At 39.8% G+C, this 26,020-nt stretch overlaps 1 protein-coding gene across 2 annotated transcripts in view; it reads left to right on the forward strand.

Annotated features, from left to right (window-relative positions):
• The window catches only part of ZNF330 (zinc finger protein 330), a 255,252-nt gene extending 234,470 nt beyond the window's left edge, over nt 1-20,782 (forward strand). Inside the window, exons 1-10 of one of the 2 annotated variants that reach the window (XM_072119512.1) lie at nt 5,704-5,858; nt 8,597-8,727; nt 11,215-11,234; nt 11,342-11,412; nt 13,448-13,527; nt 14,599-14,725; nt 15,873-15,977; nt 16,081-16,127; nt 18,947-19,064; nt 20,160-20,782. In XM_072119512.1, coding sequence (XP_071975613.1) covers nt 8,608-8,727; nt 11,215-11,234; nt 11,342-11,412; nt 13,448-13,527; nt 14,599-14,725; nt 15,873-15,977; nt 16,081-16,127; nt 18,947-19,064; nt 20,160-20,434 — 963 coding nt within the window. In that variant the 5' untranslated portion in view covers nt 5,704-5,858; nt 8,597-8,607 and the 3' untranslated portion in view covers nt 20,435-20,782. Of the gene's footprint in view, nt 1-5,703; nt 5,859-8,594; nt 8,728-11,214; nt 11,235-11,341; nt 11,413-13,447; nt 13,528-14,598; nt 14,726-15,872; nt 15,978-16,080; nt 16,128-18,946; nt 19,065-20,159 lie in introns of those variants that run through there. The other variant, XM_072119520.1, reaches the window with a different exon arrangement.
• The last annotated feature ends 5,238 nt before the right edge of the window (nt 20,783-26,020 follow it).

Genomic DNA, 26,020 nt, shown 5'->3' on the forward strand with positions numbered 1-26,020 from the left:
CCTCAGGTGCTGGCCACAGCAGGGACAGCGGATAGCTTCAAGAAGGGTCTAGATGCCTTTTTACAGCTAAATAACATTGATGGTTATGTTATATAGAATTGTTTCCCCTAAATCCCTTCCTCATCCAATCCCTTCCCTTCCTTGGTTGAACTTGTTGGACAAGTGTCTTTTTTCAACCATATAAACTATGAATAAAAAAAAAATACAAATCTCCTCTCCTCAGCTGTTGCATTGCATTTCAAAACAGTCTCAAAACTGTATAACCAACAAAAACAAAGAATGGAGAAACGTGATCCACAACTGAATTGGTGTGGATTTTATCACTTTATTAAACATGATCTATTAAAAATGTATAGAAGCAATGAATTCAGGGGGAGGGACACAACTAACAGACAGACCAGGCAGTGTGTCCATCTAACAGTACATTTGTAAACAAAAATATAATACAGCAGAAAAACTGCAAAGTGCAGTATGTCAGGATATCAGCTAGTGCGGCACCAATACCCAATAAGTATGGTACACAGACGGGAGACAACTTAGTGATAAAGTTATACCTGCACACAATACAGGGTAAAGATGTGGACACGCTGCCTGGTGTTCACCCCGATGCACGTTTCAACTGTCAATGTCTACGTTAACATTAAATTAACATTGCGTTTTGTAGACGTAAATTTGCAATTATGCAAATCTCCTCTCCTCAGTCGTTGCACTGCTTTTCAAAATGCAATGTAAACAGTCTCAAAACTTTTTCAAGGAGTCTACATAATGATAAATTCCCCCCCCCCCCATAGTCTCCAGTAGTTTAATGGTGTAGAGGCTGCATGTGCCCTGTTCTAACCAATGGTATAATCTTCTTCTTGGAAGCTACAGATCAGACAAGCTAATAAAGGAAGGCATACACAGCATCAAATAACTTTTATTAAAAATCTGTCACCCCTATGTTTCAGGACAGACTCTGGGGCAAATGATTGCCAGGAATAAAACTTAGAATATATCCTAGTAACTTCTAGAATTTGATGGCGCTATATAAATAAAGATTATTACTATTAGACCATTTCTGACTGTGTAAAACAGTATCTCACTAGACAGAATTGTAGGGCTACAAAAACATTAAACATTTATCGTTGGATGCCACCTACTGGATTCATGGTGTATATAAAACCAACAGAAAAGATGTGGACATACTGAGAAATAGCTATCTGAAATGAAGGCAAATTACATTATTTTTTGTTCCTTTTCTTCCAACTTTGCAGCACTCGCACACAGCATATCTTTGTTACAATATATAGATGCAATCAGCAAGCAGTTTAGTAACTGTTGATGTATCTCCATATGAAAGAGGTTAAGGGAACGTCCCATAGTCAGCATTTTTTGGCTATATAAATTTTTTTGTGTGTCTCCATTTTTCTGTCTGCTCATTCCACAAGTTGTATCTTTTTTATTTCTCCGTTTACAAAGCTATACAAGGTCATGTTAAATGTCATCTACATCAGCTTACCTGATGCTAAATGATTATTACTTACCTCCCCGTCCCGCATTCACCGAGCTCTGGGGTGTGAATAAATTACATTATGGCAGAGCCTGGTACTGCTCTGCAGAGTACCACAGGCTAATTTGCATATGTTATAAAATGATTTTTCTTAGGAATACGGACATACAAAGTTATGAGAAATGGAGCTTGGTAAACACGGTAAGTAATAATCATTTACCATCAGGTAATCTGGTGGTAGATGTCCTATAAGACAAATTGTTGTTTCTTGTAGCACCATTTACTATTCTGTGCCATGTACTGGGTAGCTGGAGAAACAATTCCAGATGTGGTGAGACTGGCAAAAAAAAAAAAACACAGTTGCTTCATATTCTGATGGGCTTTATATTTATGTCTTTCAATGGGGTGAAGTTCACAAATCCCCTTTATTCTTTTGGCGAGTGCGATCCCAGCTATGCTGCTTTTTCTTTATTTATTCATCAGCACAGTGTATGATTTATTACTAACACCAGACTGTGACATGTAAGGAAGCTGACCAGGAGGAAGCAAAGCTATGTCTAACACTGGATGTTGTCCATACAGAGCTCACGGGACATGTCTAGTAAACATGGTGGTCCGTGCTATCTCTAACAACACTTATGAATAGATTTTGAATTTCATGTTCATACCTGCAAAAGATGAAAACAAATAAATGTACAAATTGTGTTCAGAGACGCAATGCACGTGCAAGTCGGCGGGAACTGGACAATCGCATCTGCATCTCTCCTGCACACACCTCCTCCTAAGCTGCAGCTCAGAAAGGAGTGTGAATGATAATGCGCAGGGAGCATGGTTGGAAGGGGATAGAGCAGGGTTCCCCAAACTACGGCCCGCGGACCGTTTCGATCCGGCCCCCGACACTTTGTTCGCCAGCGCCGGGCCCTCGCGGCCTGCAACAGTCGGGCAGGAGCCTCCGTCCGTCCGGACAGGAAGCTCCTGCCCGTCACTGTATAGTGCCCGGTGCGGCCGGAAACGGCCGCTCGAGCACTATAACTGGAGCGATGTGGCCGGAATACAACCCCGGCGCACATCGCTCCATGAACTAGGCTGCACGGCCGCGCGATGACGTCATCACGCGGCCGCGCACCCCTTCCTGCCTGGACGCGGCAAGAAGATAGAAGACTTAGGTGAGTACAGGGTTTTTATTTTTTTTATTAAAGGGCAGTAAAAAGATTGTGGCGACTGGGGGCTAGTATAGTTAGTTATGAGGGGCAGAATAAGAAATAATTAATTATGAGGGGCAGAATAGGAAATAATTAATTATGAGGGGCAGCTTAGGAAATAATTAATTATAAGGGGCAGATTAGTAAATAATTTATGAGGGGCGGTATAGGAAATAATTAATTATAAGGGGCAGATTAGTAAATAATTAATTATGAGGGGTAGCATAGGAAATAATTAATTATGAGGGGCAGCATAGGAAATAATTAATTATGAGGGGCAGATTAGTAAATAATTAATTAGGAGGGGTAGCATAGGAAATAATTAATTATGAGGGGCAGCATAGGAAATAATTAATTATGAGGGGCAGATTAGTAAATAATTATAAGGGGCAGATTAGTAAATAATTAATTATAAGGGGTAGCATAGGAAATAATTAATTATAAGGGGTAGAATAGGAAATAATTATAAGGGGTAGCATAGGAAATAATTAATTATAAGGGGCAGATTAGTAAATAATTAATTATGAGGGGCATCTTAGGAAATAATTAATTATAAGGGGAAGATTAGTAAATAATTTATGAGGGGCAGTATAGGAAATAATTAATTATAAGGGGCAGATTAGTAAATAATTAATTATGAGGGGCAGATTAGTAAATAATTAATTATAAGGGGCAGATTAGTAAATAATTAATTATAAGGGGCAGCATAGGAAATAATTAATTATAAGGGGCAGCATAGGAAATAATTAATTATGAGGGGCAGATTAGTAAATAATTAATTATGAGGGGTAGCATAGGAAATAATTAATTATGAGGGGCAGCATAGGAAAGAATTAATTATGAGGGGCAGCATAGGAAATAATTAATTATGAGGGGCAGTATAGGAAATAATTAATTATAAGGGGCAGATTAGTAAATAATTAATTATAAGGGGTAGCATAGGAAATAATTAATTATAAGGGGTAGAATAGGAAATAATTAATTATAAGGGGCAGCATAGGAAATAATTCATTATAAGGGGCAGATTAGTAAATAATTAATTATGAGGAGCAGCATAGGAAATAATTAATTATGAGGGGCAGTTTAGTAATTAATGGGGGGGAGACATATTCAATAATTAATGGAGAGTCCCAGTATATTAATTCATTAATTGGGCCAATATATAAAATAGTTCACAAGGGGGGTGCAGTACCGAAATATTAAATAATTAATTGAGGGGGGTGCCAGTGTATTATGGATGCGGTCACATGTACCGCTATTTATTTTTAGACTTTAGTCCGGCCCTCCAACAGTCTGAGGGGGACAGTGAGCGGCCCCCTATGTAAAAAGTTTGGGGACCCCTGGGATAGAGGAGAAAAGGGGGTGTTGCAGCTTGACTCAGCTCAGGAACACCCAGCTGACTCAATTCACAGGATTACAATGCAGAATGGGGGGGCTTTTTATAATTTACAGGAGCCACGCTGACTCATTTCAATATGATTATGCAGAGCAACTCATTACTCAAATAAGGTAGGACCTTGGGTTTGGGGCTATTGTGCCTGACATGTTCCCTTTAAGATAAATGGCTCCAAAATGTATCAGCAAAAACATGTAAAGCACAGGGAAATCATCTGGATGCAGTTCATTTTCTCAAATCATGCTGAGGAACCTGGTGTTTTGCCTCCTTTTTCTTGCAAATCATCAGGTTTTTTTACAACTGTAAGAAAACAAACAAAAACAAACTACACATACTCACCTATGTTCCTCTTCATCCCAATCTCAGCGGTGTTCTTTTTTAATCTTGACACACCGAGTTCTCCTGAAAAAAAGACTTATAATTAACAGACTGAAACGCGTTGACAAGATGTCCGGCGCCGCGGGCTGCTAATTATTCAAGCCCCCTGCGTGACCTCCCTCTCCCAACATGGGAAGTGAATAATAAGCAGCCCTGCTAATTATGTCTTTTTTCAGGTGATCCCAGTGTTTCAAGATTAAAGAAGACCACCGCCTGGATCGGAATGAAGAGGAGCGTAGGTGAATATGTGTATTTTGTTTTTTGTTAAACTTACTGGTAGTTTTCCTTTAACTAATTCCGTACTCCAAAAATATGAAATAGTTACGAGTGTCCAATATGGCGACGCTATGCAAAGTTTTTGAATTGTCTTTTAAGGTATTAATACTTAATCAAACTATATGAATTTGCTATCTCCACAATCGTATTTACCCAAAGAACAAAGAGTGTGTTTGTGTCATCTGTACTGCTTATTGAAAGGTGTAAAAACCAAGCCCATCAGAAAATGGCACAACTGTTTTTTTACCCAGTACAATTTGTTTGTAGATAACAAGCTCTGTAAAGGAAAGAAATCCGTCCCGGATTCAGCAGGACAGTCCCGTTTTTTTGTATACTGTCCTGCCTTCCCGCCCTGTGTTTGGATGCTGGCTGTCACTGCCCTGTGTTGTCCTGACAGCTGCTGCCTCCATACGTCTCTTCCAGTAGCCTTATTTTTTCACATTTCTAGACAAATAGTGGCAAATGTTCTTTAAAGAAAATGTAATTGATAAAACTAACTTATCAAATTAAAGTCTCACATGGCATGAAAAAAACAAAGTCAAATTTGTTATAATATATAAAGCTTTTCCAGGGACATTGTCATTTAAAGAAGTGCATAACAGAACCGCAAAAATTCACCTGGACATTCAGGCATGAATGACCATCACAGTCATGAGGAAGTTGGTTTCTCATCAAAAAAGTGAAAATTTGAAAAAACTGTACCTGAAAAGTCCTAAGGAAAAAAAAAAATAATAGGAGAACCAAATAAGCAAATATTTACTGCACCCAGGTGTAATGTTTGTTCAATAATGGGGATAAATACCATAGTAATGAAGTAGTAGGTGTGACATGTGATGAATCTACAAAAACATGGCTACTGTTCATGAGACTTTGGCATACAGTCTATAGTCGCTCTAGTGTTTACACGTCGGCTTAGTGCTGGACGATAGGGCAGTATCCTAGCCAATCACCGTCTTTGTTTCATGTCCTCGGTGCTGCAATGACAGGTCATGCGCTCAGCTATTGGTTGTGTGTAGACTGTACTTGGTACAGTGGGCGGTGATGTGCACCACACAGCTGGCTCTGAGCTCGGCACAGTCCCTTCTTCCGTAGCTTCCGGTGCGCTGTGGGGCATAAGGTAGGTGACCGCCTGTACTGTGCTCTGTACTGCACTGGCGCTGGGCAGCCCCTGCAGCACTACACATGGCGCGCTCTCCCCTCTACATACTGCGGCTGCCGGAACTTTCCTCAACTTGTTACAGAAATACTGACAGCTCACACAGGAATGGAGGCCCCCTGTCTACAGTTATATATGTATATATCATCCTGCCTGCCATAGCAACATACTGTACATCATATTTTACTGTGATATTATAGTCTGCCAATTACAGTACCCACATTACCTGCCAAACATTACTCCCATATCCCTGCCATACAGTACTCAAGTCATCCAGCCATGCAGTACCCATGTTACATGCCTAACATTACTCCCAGAATGCCGCCATACAGTACTCAAGTCATCCAGCCATGCAGTACCCATGTTACATGCCAAACATTACTCCCATATCCCTGCCATACTGTACTCAAGTCATCCAGCCATGCATTACCTACATTACCTGCCAAACATTGCTCCTATAACTCTGCCATACTGTACTCAAGTCATCCAGCCATGCAGTACCCATGTTACATGCTAAACATTGCTCCTATAACCCTACCATACTGTACTCAAGTCATCCAGCCATGCAGTACCCATGTTACATGCCTAACATTACTCCCAGAATGCCGCCATACAGTACTCAAGTCATCCAGCCATGCAGTACCCACATTACATGCCAAACATTACTCCCAGAATGCCGCCATACAGTACTCTAGTCATCCAGCCATGCATTACCTACATTACCTGCCAAACATTGCTCCTATAACTCTGCCATACTGTACTCAAGTCATCCAGCCATGCATTACCCACATTACCTGCCAAACATCGCTCCTATAACTCTGCCATACTGTACTCAAGTCATCCAGCCATGCATTACCCACATTACCTGCCAAACATCGCTCCTATAACTCTGCCATACTGTACTCAAGTCATCCAGCCATGCAGTACCCACATTACATGCCAAACATTACTCCCAGAATGCCGCCATACAGTACTCAAGTCATCCAGCCATGCAGTACCCACATTACATGCCAAACATTACTCCCAGAATGCCGCCATACAGTACTCTAGTCATCCAGCCATGCATTACCCACATTATCTGCCAAACATCGCTCCTATAACCCTGCCATACTGTACTCAAGTCGTCCAGCCATGCATTACCCACATTATCTGCCAAACATCGCTCCTATAACCCTGCCATACTGTACTCAAGTCGTCCAGCCATGCATTACCCACATTATCTGCCAAACATTGCTCCTATAACCCTACCATACTGTACTCAAGTCATCCAGCCATGCATTACCCACATTACATGCCAAACATTGCTCCTATAACCCTGCCATACTGTACTCAAGTCATCCAGCCATGCAGTACCCATGTTACATGCCAAACATTACTCCCATAATGCCGCCATACAGTACTCAAGTCATCCAGCCATGCAGTACCCATGTTACATGCCAAACATTACTCCCATAATGCCGCCATACAGTACTCAAGTCATTCAGCCATACAGTACCCACACTGGCATTCAATATTCAAGTCATCCAGACAAACATTACTCAAACACACAAATACACAGTACTCAAGTAATACCGAGATGCTGTACTGCAATAATACTACTGCATAGTTAGTATAATGTTAATGTCAATAATGTCATAGGATACCTGTGTATCTTTACTATACAGTACTCAAGTAATATTGCCACGCTGTAGTTATGTAGCAATATCGTACAGTACTCAATACTTGCACACAGCAGCCACGAAACAATACCTTACATTACTGAAGTAATACCGCCATACATCACCCACTTTACAATAGAATATACAAGTACATCCACAATACAGTACACACATATCTATACCATAGAATAGTCAAGTAATACTGCCATACAGAACTTGCCTAGCATTGCCGTAAAATGTGCAATACTGCCGTGCTGCACACAAATACTACTATACAGTATACAAGTATTACCGCCATAGAGCACCCATGTTAAAATACAATTGAATAGTCCAATAATACTACCATACTCAACTTGCGTAGCACTACCATAGAATAGTCAAATAATACCACCATAGTGTTACAATCCCTCAGAAAAGTGCTGCCGGTGACTGGCTGTTCTGTTCATTGTTCTTGTGATCCTTGGGGGGGGGCTCCATCATTGAGACACCCACCGATCAGTATGTTATCCCCCTGTTGATAGGGGCTAACTTGTTGTGACTGAGAACCCCTTTATTACAGGCCACAATTGCAGGTGCACACTGTTGATGCATCATCGCTGCAGAGTATCTGTATACTAACAAGCAGGCGGTGTTATCTCTTTAATAGATAAAGATCGATGATTGTCCTATTTCTAGGTCTGGGGGCCCTATAGGGTAGTGTGACATATACTGCATGGTGTGTACGGGCGATCCTGCCCTCTAACATAAGCAGATCTGCCTGTCACGCACACATATAAATATAGCTGCCCTCACCACATAGACAGCAGATGGTATAAGGCCTCAGGCACATGGTACATCCCGTGCACGTTCATTATGCTACAAAATACCACAGTCATACTAGTTTACTAGGTGTCATTCCACATGCCATTAGGGTATCTAGAATATTCCTTTATATGTGTTTTCTCTTTCATATATTGCTATATTCCCATGCTGTCTTAACCAGTGTATCTGTTGCTTTAACATGTACTGATCATAAGTGCCAATTCTCATCTGTCTGCATAGCTACAGGAAAAATGCCCAAAAAGAAGACTGGTGCCCGCAAGAAGGCGGAAAGCCGCAAGGAAAGGGAGAAACAGCTGAGAGCAGCCCGAGGGACTGTGGACCTGGCCAAACATCCCTGTAACTCTTCTATGGTATGTCTCCTCTTTATAGTCATTGTCCATGCAATAATCATATTAACCCTTTGGATAACTTGAATAAATCGTGCAGGCCTCGTGCAGGCCTCGGCTGCTGCGGGACCTGATCGTGCAGGCCTCGGCTGCTGCGGGACCTGATCGTGCAGGCCTCGGCTGCTGCGGGACCTGATCGTGCAGGCCTCGGCTGCTGCGGGACCTGATCGTGCAGGCCTCGGCTGCTGCGGGACCTGATCGTGCAGGCCTCGGCTGCTGCGGGACCTGATCGTGCAGGCCTCGGCTGCTGCGGGACCTGATCACAAAAATGTGCTTTGGCTGCGAGTTAGCAACAAAAAACAGCGGCCAACTAACTAAGGCCACTTTCACACAAACGCATGAAAACGGGCGTGTGCTACTTGTACCATACCATTTTTATACAGGTAGATTACGGCCACATTTATTTTAATGGGCAATACGACATCGCTTACAAAATATAGGTCCTATTTTCTCCATTATTTCCGTTCTGTATACCCCATAGCGATCTATGGGAACATTTTAAAATATGTGCTGCATACAGGTGTTCACCATATGCTGCCGCATATATATGTGCAGTATCCAGGGAGACCAAAACCAGTGGGAGGTGCATTCTGTCAGCCATCCATCATTTGCCAGCCAACCATATTTTATTTGGATATGGTGCCATACATGCTCATACAAGGGGAAAACGTCCTGTATTTACGCCCAAAATACAGCTATATATACAAAACGGATTGTGTGCATGAGATCTAAGGGCTCGTTCACAGGAACATAATGGGAACCCATATGCAGCCGCTTATGGGTCCCCATTGTCCTCCATCGGTCCCCATTGACTTCTGTGGTAGCTGATCATAACGTGGTGAGCACAGTGAATTATTGGACACGTCCCCAATTTTGCCATGTTATGTAGTTTGCCATGCACTGCAATGGAGAGGGGAGAGGCGTGTTATTGTACCCTAATATTAATGTAATATAATAATGTTCTGTATATACAGCTGTTTTTTGGCCCTAAATACAGGACATTTTTCAACCAATGAGCACATATGGCACCGTGACCGTAGAAAATACAGTGGGCTGGAAAATGTTGGCTGACTGAGAAAATGCAACTCCCACTCGTATTTATGGCAGCATAGGGTGCACAACTGTATGCGGGACTTATGCAACATGTATTTTATATGTTCCCATAGACGTAAATACAACAGAAAATAGGACACGCTCTATTATATTTATGTCTCCTAAACGAAAAGTTATGGTGCACAATACAGCCATTGAAATGGATGGCCTTATTGCCAATTGACATGAAAGTACGTTTGTGTGCAGGAGGCCTAAGCTTGCTGGGGAGGAGGAGGGTGACTGCTGTGGCTGGGCGCTATAGCCATCTTTGGGGACGTATATCTATTCGTCCCCACTAAAACAGTGTGAGAGCAGCCTTAGGGCGAGTTTATAATATGAACTGTTCTTTGTAATTAAGTCCTTAATTGGTTATTAGTAATAACCAATTAAGGACTTTATTATTATCACACTATTTTGAGGCAGTAAAGCCTGAACTCTGGGAGCTGACTTGGTATATTGTTGTGTACTATGTTACTGACCCAGCCAGTGTTTGACCAGCTATTGACACAATTCTATTCAATGTACGAACTGAATACTCAATTTTCTTGTCGATTTGTTTTATTGTTTTTGAAAAAATCAATTAAAAATGTATCTGAAATAAAAAAAAAAAAAAACGGCAACAACTCCTATCATCTACCAAAACAATTATATTGAAAAAAGATTTTAATAATAAATTGCATTAACCATTTTTACTATACATTAGGGCCTCCTCTATAAAAACAATTAAATGCCCCAGGAATGAACTAATAAAATTAAATTTCCTTTTTTTTAGGTCTGCAACGTGATGAAACTTGCTGGTAGTAGTTCAGTTCTATAAAGGCTGGAACTATCCCCAACTTTCTGTGTTCTAGATTTTCTCTGTATTCACTCACCCTTTCTAATAATGCAATTCCATGTCTATGTAAAACGCAGCAGCTGTAGTAAAAATCAGTCCCTAGTCCCTGGAGAGCGAACAGGTCGTCTATTCTAGCCATATTTAATCTGCAGAAGTTTTTGTCACTTTGTGCTTTTTATGAAGCGTCGGGGAAGTATAATTGATTCTTTGCAGTCGTCATATTTATTGCTCCCCTGACTGCCATCATGGCTCATGTGTCCTTTGAGTACTTGTTATAGGCAGGTGTAGGAAGATAAAACCCTGTCACACAGAATAATTCAGGAAGGGAAGCTCCACATTTCCATCTCTGGCACTGACAGGTGCATATAGATACGTAGTAAGCATATACCGTACTGAGGACTTATCCTCACTGTGGGAACCATTATTTTTCTGGGATATAAAGTACCGCTTAAGCGAAGGCCATTGGGAGTTTGTCATGTAAATGCTCGTTCTACTCTGACATACTTCTCTCTTTATCTTTGTAGGAATGTGACAAATGCCAAAGGTACAGTACATTTTTCATATTTCACACATTGTTTTTTATAGACAGGTAGTCAATAATATTTTACAGCACTTACACTAATTTTTTTTATTCTTCTCACATGTGTGAAGACGACAGAAAAACCGGGCATTCTGCTATTTTTGCAGTTCTGTACAGAAGTTACCTATGTGTGCTCACTGCGGTAAGTAATTAACTCCGGGTAGAAAAATGATCTATAAAAATTATTAATAGAGGGGGGGTTGGTATGAATGAAAGCTACCATCAAAATCAAGCATGGCTTAACCAGGGACACTTCTTATTATATTAAAAATTTAAAAAATAATTTTAATGACCCAGAAGTTCTATGGGGGTCATTACCGGAGCCTTTCTGTGCTGTACGTGGGCTGTCACTGTCTTCCCCTCCCCCTTCCCTCCAATTTCTGCCACCCTTCCTCTGCTTGGTGTAATCTGACCAGAGGAAGTTTCGGCATACAGTGGGAGAGGGAAGTGCTTCTGCACAGTGTAACAGCCTGTGAATCTACAGCATGGAGGGGCTATAGTAACACTCCCAGACCCCCCACACTTCTATGGGGAAAATAACAAATCATAATTTGCAGCTCAGAGCATTGCTGGTTCAAGTTCAAGTTTGTAGGAGTAATAAAAGTCAAAATCACTAAAGTTTAAACATAAGAATAAATATATAAAAATATAAGCCCCTAAAATGTCACTTTCCCATAAAAACACTTAATAAAGTATAAAAAACACAAATACACAAAAAAACTCCACTTATTTGGTATTGACGTGTCCATAACAATTTGTACAATAAAACAGAATCATTACTGGACCTGCACGGTAAACGCTGGGGAAAAAAAACGCAAAAAATATTTCTGGAAAAAGAAAATTTTTAATTTATACTTTTTAAAAAATGTTATGCACTCTAAAATAAGACTACTAAAAAGAACAACGCTTCTTGCAAAAAATGAGCCCTTAACCAGATTTGTCAGTCAAAAAAATGCATATGAAAGTCGGTGATGCTAAAATTAACACTTTTGCCAAATTACTTTTTATTCAGTAAAATTTGTAAAAAATCTATATAAATGAGGTATTTTCTTAATTGTGGCGACCCATAGAATAAAAATGATATACTTTTTTTTTTGGTATGGTAAACGGCCCCAAGAAATCTTCCAAAAAATTGATGATTTTTCATTTCCTCCACCATCAAAGAGTTAATAAAATCTCACCGATTAGCTATAGATGCCCCAAAATGATGTACCATAAAAGTTCATCGTGGCAAAAAAACATGCCCCTATAGGTCCACATTAAAAAAAGAAAAAAAAAATTATAGCCTGTGACAATGCAAATCTGCTCTGGATGGCGCCTCCTTCCATTCTATGCCCAGCCGTGCGCCCATACATCAGGTTACCACCACATATGGGGTATCAGTTTTACTCGGGAGAAATTGGGTAACAAACTTTGAAATGGATTAAATGAAAAAAGGCTCCACAAATGTTTAATTTTCCATCCAAAATTAATGTATTTTCAATAAATATTACAATTTGTAGACTGCACCTCCGTTTTGTTTTAACCCCTTAAAAGTGGTTTTTCATAGGTTGAGGGGTGTAGTTTCCATAAAGGGGTCATTTACAAGTCTAGCTATTATTTAGGCCTCTCACAGGTTTTGCTGATTTTCCAAAATATGGGAAAAATGGCACCGAAATTCTGAGCCTTATAACATTCTAGTAAAATATGTGGAATCTTAAAAAACCATCCAACATAAAGCAGACATTTGGGAAATGTAAGTTATGAATTTATTTGGGTGCTTTGACTATCTGCATCAAAAGTAGAGAATTTAGAACTTTCAAAATAAAGAATTTTTCAAAATATTTGCAAAATTTTAGGTTTTTTTCATAACTAAACACAAAAGATATCATCCAAATTTTTAAACTAATTTGAAGTACAATGTGTCACGAGAAAACAATCTCAAAATCCCCTGGATATCTCATAGCGTTCCAAAGCTATAACCACTTATAGTGACACAGGGCAAATTTGAAAAATGGGGCCGCGTCCTAAAGGCCAAAATAGGCTGTGTCCCGTAGGGGTTAAAGCTACAAATATCACATCAACCTTCCTTGGTAGTGTAACAGTTGTTGCTATTATGTTGTTTGTTTATTAATAAATCCACAGTTTTGCAGATTTATAAGCTAAGTAAGACCTAGTATTTTTTTTTCCTATTTCAGGAAAAACTAAATGTATGATGAAATCATCAGACTGTGTGATCAAGCATCCTGCTGTTTACAGTACTGGGATGGCAATGGTGGTATGTACCAAGGTTCTTCAGCACATGTCAATGCTTAGACAATATGGTATTAATATGATAGCAAAAAAAGCCTTGTAATATATCTTACCAGTGAAATGTGACTCTCCACTTTGCTTCTTTCTGTGCTGAAAAATATCAGTATTAGTTTCAACTGTAATCTCTGCTGAGTTTTGTTTTGTCTGCATGACAGAAGACCATTGAGGTGTTATTACATACAAGCAGCTAGATTTGTACACATCTGCTCAGACAGAACTACAAGTTACAGATGAAAGAACTGCTCTCACATCTGTATAATATTAGTCAATAGCCAGATACATTGTGCCTCGAGACAATGGCTACTGAGGTATTCACAGTATTTAATAGGAAAGTTAAACTTTCAGTTCAATGATAAGAAATGTGTGTGACTTGTGTGCTATACATTATGGGGAAGGTATTTTAGTCTAGAAAGGACAGATGGTACTCGTCCTGTATTTTTTCAATCCACCCCTGATATGGGATTCAAAAACTGCATTGGACGTACTGGATGTGTATCTTTACCTTTGTTCTCAACCAAAGATTGTTCATTGTGATCTTCTAATGGATCCCATGTCTCTTGTAACAGTTCTGCACATGCCATTCAGCTCTATTCATCTTTGTGAGACTGCTAGATATAGCCAGATGATGTACTAAATTGACAGCAATTGATAAACTTGAAGATCTAATACAACTTGAAAATTGGTATAAATTGCAATAAAACTGTTGAATCAACCTTTCCGCCGCCTGTCCTAGCCATATGTGCGTTGTTATAATTTCACCACAAGATGGCGCCAGGCATACAGAAATTATCATAGTGACACAAATGTGAGTTAGAAGGAATTTTAATGAAATTCATTGTTCTCTAAGAATTTCCTGCAGAAAACAGATGACGAGGTTCAGTTATTTATAGTTGTTTAGTCTAATCTGTGAATATGGTCACATGGTGACTGTAAAGCAAGATTATTGTAGCTACTGTTTTTGTAATGTATGGAAAATATTATGTAACACTGGATAACCAGGATATGTGAGTTATAGTTCAGTTTTTTTGTTTTGCAGGGTGCAATCTGTGATTTCTGTGAGGCTTGGGTGTGCCATGGCAGGAAGTGTCTCAGCGCCCATGCCTGTAGCTGTCCACTGACTGCTGCTGAGTGCATCGAATGTGAACGAGCAGTCTGGGACCATGGTGTGTTACTGCATTAACTTTTCCATTGTCATCTATGACACCACACAGGGCTCAAGCAGCTGCTATAATGTTTCTCTGAAAGGTTCAGATAAATGCTATACTGCGCTGTCACTGCAGGGAAAACCACGGGAGATTTACGTGCTTCTGAAAGTGTTCTTTCACATCCTGATGGTTTCCTAACCAACGTCCGGCTTCCTTTTTCTTAAAGCCACATCAAGTTTAAAGACCTACAAGCCACAATTATATGCATGTTGTGCAGATTTACTTGATGGGATACTTAGACTGCACGTTACTGACTACACTATATATTTCATATCATTTAAGAACTAGAATCTACAAGTCTGCATTCGGACAATCTACAATATGTATACCATTTCTATAGCAGCCACCCAGCTTTTCTAACAGAACTGAACAGCATATATGTCCATATTTACATCCCCCAGTCAATTATTTGGGGTGGTTAGATAGGATTATTATAGGGGACCACACTAATGATGATATATCCTTGTGGGTTTGATTGTATGATAACTGTTTGACAGGCCCACTGTGTTTGTGCCTGCCCGTAGTAGAAATTGTTGTTGTATTACAGCTTTGTCCCTATTACAAGGGTAAGGGGGCTGAGAGTATGACTTCCACCAATTTCATACTGATGGCTTTAGGACAGGCCATCAATAGCATGAACCTTGAAAACCCCTTTAATAACTTGACAACTTGTTAAGTTAAGGGTGAATTTAGGAAGAGTGTTTTCTGCTTTGATCTGTTCTCAGTATTCCATATCCATTTCCTCTATAGGATGGTTTGAAAGAGGCTTAGACTGAAGTCACACGTGGAAAGCTTCATATTTGTAGATAATGTAACTCTTGAGAGGCTTTGTTTACTGATTAGGTCATTTCCTTGACAATGTAGGTGTCAATTCAAAGTATATGATATGATATGACTACTTAAGAACACCCGACTTACAGGCGACGCCTAGTTACAAACGGACCTCTGGTAATTGGTAATTTCCTGTACTTTAGCCTTAGGCCACAATAATTAAAGATTAAATATTAAAGATATCTGCAATGAATCTTTATTGGTAATCCTGGTTCTTATGACAATCCAACATAATATGTGCCTGGGTTGTAATATATTGTCACCTATTACACAGGTGGTAGGATATTCAGCTGCTCCTTCTGCTACAACTTCCTATGTGAGGATGACCAGTTTGAACATCAGGCTAGTTGCCAAGTTCTGGAGGCTGAAACCTTTAAGTGTAAGTATTCGGACCAATGCAAAAGTCATAATGCCATGTGTGACGGTACAGTTTTGGAATGACCATTTGGCCAGGTTTCACCAAATTTTTCATATATCCACAGGTGCCTCCTGTAATCGTTTAGGACAACACTCATGTCTTCGCTGCAAGGTATAGCTCTTCATAGACAGTTTGTATGTTTAATAGCCGCTTATTTGCTATGTAAAGATTACATATAAAATTAATAAACTTTTATAGCTGTCTAGAGATGAGTCTGATAAGGCACATCCGACTCATTTCTGGTGCTCCCTGAGCCTGCACAGAGATTCAGTGAAGCTGGAGTAATACATACCACTTCATTACATATGCATTGGAGTAAGGTAAGTACAGTGTATGTTAGATTTTTTTTAATTTGTTTTATGGAGGTAGGGAAACTCTAATGATGACTTGAAACACTAAGTCACTCATAAGGACCTGTGGGTGGTTAAGTGTCCCAAAAAACCCAGATATTTAAGCATTCCCAATATTGAATTTTAGGTCCAATTCTTATGATATTTCATCAGTAGTTAGGAGTCAGTCCTGAGCACCATTCTTCCTATTAGTTAATATGGTATTGTGGCTATGTCTAAGGCTGTGTTCACACAATGGGGCAGATTTATCAAGCAGTCTGAAAGTCAGAATATTTCCAGTTGCCCATGGCAACCAATCACAGCTCCCCTTTAAAATATTCATGAGCACTGGTGAAATGAAAGCTGAGCTGTGATTGGTTGCCATGGGCAACTGGAAATATTCTGACTTTCAGACTGCTTGATAAATCTGCCCCAATGTGCTTGGATTGCATTTAAAGTGCATTGTAAACACATCAGGAGAAACTTTACAACAAATGTAGAAGCATTTTAACACAAATGGTAGGTAGCAATGGTAAGTAGTAACAGGGCAAAACACACAATTTCCCCCTATGTGCCTGCAATGTATTTCAAAGCCCAATCCATGCATATTCTGTGAACACAGCCTAACACTGCACTTCAGTTCCATTCAAGCAGTCCTACCAGGCAGAATTTTTATAAGATGGCTGCAAAACAATGACAAGGAGGAGAACTTCAGCCTCTTCAAGCAAGTTATGTTGTAATTGCCAGTCATATGTGAGATTTTTTTTTTTTTGGGGAGGGGGGGGGGTGCTTGTGTTATATTATATGGGTTTCTTGAGTATTATTGTTGAAAAACAGAAGACTGGGTTATTCATGCTGCTGCAGCAGCTTCTCTTAAAGAGGACCTGTCACCCAATTTATCGCTATCTAACACTGTGGCGGAGTACAGTGTAATTGTCGGACAGCTCGCAAAGCTGTCCGACGTATTCATGAGGGGGCGGGGTTGGGGCGTGGCTAGGGGCGGTGACTGCCGCCTAGCAATCTATTTTAGTTTCTGTTGCTTTTTTTTTTTTTTTTTTTTTTTTTTTAGTATACAAGCCAAATTTTTCTGCCATTTTAGCTGTTTGTGGTATTGACTATGCAGAAAGCTGTCTGAATCTACTTATAAGTGTCTATCTAGATGTGCACTACATAAATTGGAGATGCTGGTGTCTACTGCTCATGTGGAACCAACCTAGTGATAACCCCTTTCGCTGCCTAGGATTCATGACTTGCCAATGGAGTTTAGAGCTTGGCATACTTTTGATAAAAAACATTTGTGTGTTATCTTTCTAATGAGAATATAGATAGATGGAAGTAAGGCAGTTGTATGAAACGGTTTACTTCTTGTAAAGGTAGGGGATTTGAGGAATTATGAGCTGATCGTAATCGTCCCCTACCTCCAACCATGTACAGCCATCACTGGCCCTTCTAGGGGTGTAATCCATCATATCACCCTTTCTTGCCAGTAATGGGCCATGTGCTCAGGCTTTCATCAAAGCAAGATTAAGATGTACACGTCTGTAAACTGCTATGTTGTATTGTCAATAAGTTCCAGTGGACTACTTCAAATCTATGATTTCAATGGTATAATGTTTTTTTTTCTTGTATTATTTTGTATGTTGGGGTTGTAAGTGCAGACCCTGTCAGCATAAATTGACCTAATAAACCTCTACCAGTATGTTGCCAAGCAGCTGAACACCTTCCAGACACAGTGTGCTGGCAGCATCCAGGAAATCTACTTTGAAGTGAGATGTAAAATGGTTGTATAAAGTCAAGGAGGAGGAGATTTTAACACTGAAGTCAAGCTTTCTGTTCCTTAGAAAGCCCTCTTCACTGTAATTGATGGTCCCGCATTCCAGAGACATCACTAACCAGATCTCGTGAAGTCTCAATCACAGAGGAGTAGGCGTTCAGAGCTCCCCACCCTGACTACAGAGTTAGACTCTTCTCCTCCTTGACTTTACACAACCAATTTACATCTTACTTCAAAGTTGGTATTCTGGTTGATGCCACCACACTGTGCCATGAAAGAAACAGTAACAGGACGCTGTTACACTGCTTGACAATATTCTGGTAGTGGTTTATTAGTGATTAGTGGTTTAATTGCTGATGACCGGTTCCCTTTAAATCCTTGGTAGTGAATAGTTTTAATTGCCCTCTTTATACTTGTAACAAAACCAGTCTATGAAGCACAGTTTAGCACAGCACATTCATTTCCATGTACAGTTTTTAAAGCTCAGTAGTTATTTTGCCATTTTCTTTTTGTATTTCACAAGGTTTATCATGTTTTTCTGTTCTGATTTTACTTGATGCCGGTAGCAGAACCCATAGAGTTGCGTGAGAATAGCTGAAACATGTTATCAGTTGATAACAAATCTGTCTTTATTTCCTAAAAACAGGAAATATTTCCACAAACGTTATATTTAAAAAAAGAAATGCAGCAGATTGATGAATTGCATATGCTATCAGGGTGTCAGATATGTAAAGCTACTGCCCCACAGAGATAACCCTTTTTTAATGTTTCTTCTAGTTGATAAGTGTTTCATGATGGAATAACCTCTCTCATTGTTGTGTGGACAGGCGTGTTTCTGTGATGATCATGCTCGGAGCAAAGTGTTCAAGACTGAGAAAGGAAAGGAGCCGCCCTGCCCTAAATGTGGCCACGAAACACAGCAAACCAAGAATCTGAGCATGTCTAGTAAGTACACTCATAGTACACTCATGTGTTTGTTTGGGTATAATCTATTAGCATATTTGTATATTAGTTCTCAGTCTAATTATTTGGAACACATGGATTTCAGTTTAGAATATAGACTGTGAACCTTTTTTTATTACTCCATACACTAATTATATTTCTATCACTAAGTGACTTATTACATTTATTAACGTGTTAAAAGGATATTCTCCTCTTAGACATTTATGACATATCTGCAGGGCATGTCCTAAATGTCTATGAGATGAGGTTTTCACCACTGGGAACCTGCAAGAATAGATGCCCCACTAAATAAGATTGAGATGTAGATCCTGCTTTTGCAGATTTCCTGAGCCAGCTTTAAAAAAAAAATAAATAAATCTAGCAACATTTTCTGCATCTTGCCTTTTCATTGGGCCCCTCTCAAATCATTACGGCGCCAATCAAATCCATGGGTTGTGTTACGAGTAGATCCACTGCACATTACTACTACCCTTATCCTGAATATATCAGCATTGTACAGTACCACTACCCTTATCCTAAATATATGGACACTGCACAGTACTACTACCCTTATCCTAAATATATTTGCATTGCAGAGTACCACTACCCTTATCCTGAATATATGGGCACTGCACAGTACTACTACCTTTATCTCTTCATCCTAAATATATTGGCATTGAACAGTCTACTATTGTAAACCTGCCTTTGAGGCAAAGCACAGTTTTTTTTTATACAGCCCAACACCATTTGTAATCTTAATCCTCCCTTGCCTGTGAATACAGCAATGAAAGGCTTGGAACACATACCAAGAGTATAATAATGACTTCTATGTCAGTCAGTTAGTAATTTACTTCTATGTAAACTAGTCTTAAGCCTCCAAGGAGGCTGGACACTTTTAAGGCTCTATATCTTTCCATGTAGCCCATGATATATTGACCAAGCATCACATTGAGTGAATTCTATCATAGCAGCTAACAATAAAAAAAATCCATTAAAAGGGCTGCAAAACTGTAAAACTCTTTAAAGTGATGAGATCTTCTCACGTTTTGGAATCTTGTCGAATGCTACTACATAATGTTCGTATTGCATATTCTTTAGCACGCACACTGAAGTTTGGCAGGCAGAGTGGAGCTGATGAAGATGATGATGGAGCTTCCGGCTACGAGAACTACTGGAAGAATCTTGCCTCCGGTGGTTCAAATGTAAATTATGATGATGAAGACGAAGATGAAGAGGAGGATGAAGATGATGAGGATTATGATGAGGAAGGGCAGCGAGACTCTGACAATGAGGCTTCTCAACTATTTAGTCACCTGAATATAGGCAGGACTTATGCCAGTGGCTATGCCCACTATGAGGAATCTCAGGAGTGAATTATGGAGCAGGTTACATTTACTTTGACATGACTAAAGCAGCTAGGTCTAATAATTATAAAAAATATAAGGTCTATATACTGTTTATTGGCAGTATGGTCATGTTATTTTATGCAGTACATTAAAAAAATGTGATGTGCCATAGTAGTTTCACTTTGTTGACATTCTTAATATTTGGTAGCGGCAGCAACATATCAAACAAACAGGTGACAATCTTGCATCACATTTAATTATAGTACCGATCTGATATCAGTGGAGTATAGAAAAAATTGCTATGAAAGTGCTTTGCCTAAAGTATGGTTATATCACCATTGTCTGTGTATTAAAAATACAATCACAAAGACCAAATTATTTTACATTGTTCATTTGTTTTTCCCTTCAGTTTGCATTTCCAACTACATATTTGATTACCTGTATTTCTGTTTCTGTAGATTACCGAACCATAAACCCAATGTGACCTGAAAGAAGAGATTTGTATCTTTAATATTACACCAAAAGCATGTTTCTAGGTACTACAGAATAGAAGATAGGGCGGTCTGAAATGACTCCCCTTGCAGCCTCTAAACTTGACTCTTTTCAGGCAAAATATCTTTACTGTTTATTTACATATGACTTTATGAATTAGTGCTGAAGCTTTGTTATATTCTAGCAAGAAAAATGCTGTACATGGCATCTATGCTGCAAAAGTCTAATGAGAGGCATTGACTTGACATTCCAGGTCTGGGATGCAGAATCGGTACTCACTGGAGTGCTGCGGGGTTTCCAATCCCTGCCAATCTGATATTAATCACTCATCCTAAGGAAAGGTGATCAATGGATATAAATCCTAGAACACTCCTCTAATGCTTGACTTGTGCTGTATTATTTATGATTTACTAGATGAACGTGGCTGGGGATGGCATGTTGTTTCCAGGGAATTCATATAATATACAGTATGTTCATGTTTGGCTGCAGGATGGAGGTATGAATCACTTGGGCACTGCAGAGCACAAGTAGAAGTATATTTCATCGCACATGAAGGTTCTTTTTATGTGAGAGGTCAAGATTGCATTTAGTTTGACTTAATAATGCAAAAGTACATCAGTGTATTTGTTGGGCCTTCTGAGAGAAGTACGGTATATACTCGTGTATAAGCAGAGTTTATCAGTATTTCTGCATAAGGCATTTAAATAGCCAGGAAGGCTGCTGCAGAGCATTACATCACTGGGGCTGCATGGGGCATTTTATTACTGGGGAGTAAGGTTGCATTTGGGTAGTTCATTACTTGGGGAGGCTGCATGAGGTAGTATTACATTACTGGGGGGCATGTGACCAATGCATTTCCCACCCTAGGCTTATACTCGAGTCATTACTTTTTCCCTGTATTTTGGGGTTCGCTTATACACCAGTTGGTTTATATTAAAGTATATACGGTACTATGAGATTTCAGAAATGTTGTGTCTGACAACTCATAAAGCCTGGTGCTGGTTTCCAGTACAGATGCAATGTATGAAGTTAAAAATATACAAGACCAGAAGCCAAAACTGTACAGAGGACATGTGTTACCATTTACCTTAAGAGATTATTCAGGAATCACAATCACAAGAATGGACCCCCTCGCAGTACATGAGAATGAGGGTCCCATTCTCACTAATTGAAAGAAGCAACAAATCGAGCATGTGTCCTGCCACTCCACTCATTACTATAGGAGAGCACAAAATTGTCAAACCCAGCGCTCACCCATCTCCAGCACTCATATTATCAACTCCTATACTGTGCATAGAGGATAACAATCAAAACTGGTCCCCGCTAACATCTTCTGCTGCAAAATAAGCTGTGTAAGGGCTCTTTCACATCGACATTGTTTTTCATATCCGTGGTTCAGTGATTTATACAGATGCCTCACAAAGCCATTGTTTTCAATGGGTGTTTTCACAATGGCTGTTATTTTCACTGATCTATTGTCCGTGGAAAAAAAACTTGAAACCTTTCCATTCAATATCGCAGACGGCTATAGATGTCTATGGGTCCTCAAAAACCACTGAGAAACGTATGCAAACCGGAACTGAACTGACATGCTGAGTTTGCAGTGTTCAGGCCGGGAGATCCGGGCAGCACGTGTTGCGAGTTTTACAAGTGTGATGAGAGTTCATCACATCACACTCGCAAGTGTGGAACGGGCCTAACATTGTTTAGAAAACAAAATACCTGTTTTCTCGGCCTCATCAGTGGGAGAAAAAAAGCGTTTCATCAGCGGTTTTTGCAGTTGCAGAAGTTGAGCACGTGCCATTTCACTGGTGTAGCACTTGGGTTCACATTTCTTTATGCACAAAGTTGAACTGTTCTTGCGGAGTAAAGAGAGGGCACACATATGTAAATTACCTGGTGGTACTCGGGCTGTCACCTGAGTGCCTCTCAGCATCACCAGTGTTTAATTAATTTACGCCCCGCACTGCTAGTCCTGCCTGTTCCTGTCCTGCTCTCTTCAAGCCCTGGGTCTCTACGTCACCAGCTCTCTCCTATGTCCTCGTACAGGAGCAGGCAGGACTAACAGTGCGGGAGTGATGCTGAGATGCACTCACATGTTGTCAGCCTGAGCGCCTCTGGTTATTTTACATATTTAAAAAAAAAATCTTTTTCTCACTTATTGTACCATTTATTTATTCACTACAAACAGTTCCAGTACATAAAAAAGAGTGCACGTAAGTGCTACACATCTACCAACAGTTTCAGTACTTTGGACTGCGGTAATATTCTTATATTTGTTATTCATGGCCTCCTTCAAAAATAAGCTTTGGAGGATGTTACTAGAGCCCTTTAGTGATGTCTTTTCAGAACATGTCTCACCAAACCCTCTGCTCTCTCCCTCCTTCCTCTGCCTGTGTAATCTAGCAGCAGGAGGAGGGGATATCTGCTCATTGTAACAGCTCTGGCTATGCCCCCCCATTTGGCTAATTAGCATAATTTTACAAGTTTATTTTAGAAGGAAGCCATGGATAACAAATGTACCACAGCCACACTACCTGGATCTATGAGTAAGTGTTGGTTTATCATGGATTTTGATGGCAGATTTTTTTGGAATGCTAACATTATGGCTTTTTTTTTGCTATTTCTAAAAGGGGCTTATTGCCTAAACACTGAGCCCAGTGATAAAACCGTCAGCTAACCATTTAGGAGCTCCCTATCTATCAGAAAATCAGTTCTGCCGTCTTCAGAAATAAGAAAATAAGTATAAACGAATTATAACTTAACGATTACATTTTTTATAAGAATTAAAAGAAAGAAGTTTGGTGTATTTTCCATACTTCCACCATAGAGACAACATCTAGTTAAGTTTCAACGGTTAAACTGCCAAATTGGAACATTTCCATCGAGGACCCAAAGTCTTACATTTCAACATGAGCAATTTATTATTTCAATCAATCCTTCATTTTTAGTCAAACACTAGATAAAGGTTATGAAATAGAACTAAAACAAATAGGGACTTTGAATAATTCATTGTACAGGTACTTTTTTTCCCCTAGAGAACATTATCTAGTATCTCTGAGATGTACCTGTGTAATGAGTATTTGAATAAATTGTATTAAAATATATATTGAAAAGGCTTTCTTTGAGTCAATAAAATGGAGCTTTGACTGGAAATACTCTGTGGGGTGCCTCTTCAACTACCGTTCTCAGACTTTAAGAAGAACTGGTCCTTTCTTATGCTAGACAAAAGGACAGCCAAATTAGATGTACCTCGGAGCCATATTTACCACTCGGCATCGGGGGGCCTCTCGCCTTGGGGGAAGGGTTGCGATATTGGGGTGTCATGTATTGTTGGAGGAGGAGCAGACTCCACACACTACTCCATGCCACGCCGTACTTGAGGTAGCGGAGCACGGGAGCTCTAAGCTCCCATGCTATGCTGCTCTTTATCACACAGACTTTGAGCTTATGGTCTGTGTGATAGAAGATGCAAAACTTACCTGGTGGAGGCTAAAGTCTTCATACATTCCCTGTGGTAGAGCTGTGAAGAATGTGCTGGGAGGAGCAGGGTAAGTATGTTATGTATATCGCCACAGTGCCCCACAGTGGTAATTTAAATAACTGCAATAACTGACCTGGACAATCAGGCACCTTCGGTCACAAAGGGGTTATACAATGCACAGTAGAGGAAATTCTTCAGTCAATGTCAGAGACTGGTAGATGCCATATGAAATGTTAAGGATCTCTTCCAAAGGGTGATTATACCAGATACAAAATATGATCTAGCAGTCTAAGGCCTCCTGTGAATGTGCCCTTAGGTGGTATTCTATACTGGTATACTATATGATCCAGAGGTCTTGGGTGGTTATACCAGATACACTGTGTGATCAAGAGGTCTAGGATGATTTTACCTGGTATACTCTATGATCTACAGGTCTAGGATGATTATACCTGGTATACTCTATGATCTACAGGTCTAGGATTGTTACACCAGGTATACTGTATGATCTACAGGTCTAGGATTGACAGACACAAAAATGACCCAGCACTGCCTAAACAAGTATAACTAATGCCGACACACCATGAACAGTTAATACAAATACCAAGAGCAAAGCAAGTGTGTCATAAGGCAAAGTGTAGCACAAAAAATAGAAAAGTCTTTATTGGGTTACACATAAGACGTACAAGGAAAACTCAAAGTTAAAATCAATTAAAAAGTACCAAGTACATATATGAAATGCAATGTTGGTTACACGGGTAAGTATAAACCAACAACACCCCCTCACACAATGGATAAAGTACTTCCGAATTAATACCTGACTGTGTGTGCTGGCTAATCTAAGGTATCAAAAAGTGAATAAATACAATCAAGATACATGGTATAAAAAGAGGTCAATAGAATCCTACAGGAAGCCTTGATACATTACGCTACACACGGAACCACAGTGTTCCAGTCGGTAAAGAAAGGGTCAATCTGTGAAACAACGGAGTGATCGTGGAGGGGGTGGAGGGCTCCCCATGCGTTCCGTCTCCTTTTAGGAGACTTCCTCAGGGGTGAAAGTGCCCCCTCGAGTGCCAAGCTCCCTTAAATATACCTGCCTCCAGATGCACACAAGCCCGGCTGAAATCGTATGCGGACCCGCAATCAGAACAGCGCATGCGCCGGAAATTACGTAGTATCGTCTTGTGTATCGCGATATTGAGTTGCCAAGCATTGGCTGTCAGCGTCTGTAGTTACGAATGTATTACAAAGAGACGCCGCGATCATTCGTATACATATATAGTGACGCCGATACCAGGGAATCAAACTATCAAAAGTAGACAAAAAAATTTTTGAGCGGTGAAAAGGTAAATTCAAAAGGTATCGCAAAACATGAATGATAGAGTGTGCTGAAGACAAACAGCTGAAATATTAGGTAACAAACAATGATTGCTACGTAATATATAAAACATGATTATGGTCAAGTGCAAATACTAAAAAGTATAAAATAGCAGAAAGACTCAAGTAAAGAGAGTAATTTATATAGTACGAAAAGGACTCTGGCGCCTATATGAGGCTCACATATAATGCGATAATATATGTCAACATTGTCATTGAAGGCTGCATAGTATATGCCATCATAACGTCAAGTAAGGCAC

Source organism: Engystomops pustulosus, chromosome 1 (assembly GCF_040894005.1).
Source record: "Engystomops pustulosus chromosome 1, aEngPut4.maternal, whole genome shotgun sequence".
Lineage (NCBI taxonomy): Eukaryota > Metazoa > Chordata > Amphibia > Anura > Leptodactylidae > Engystomops > Engystomops pustulosus.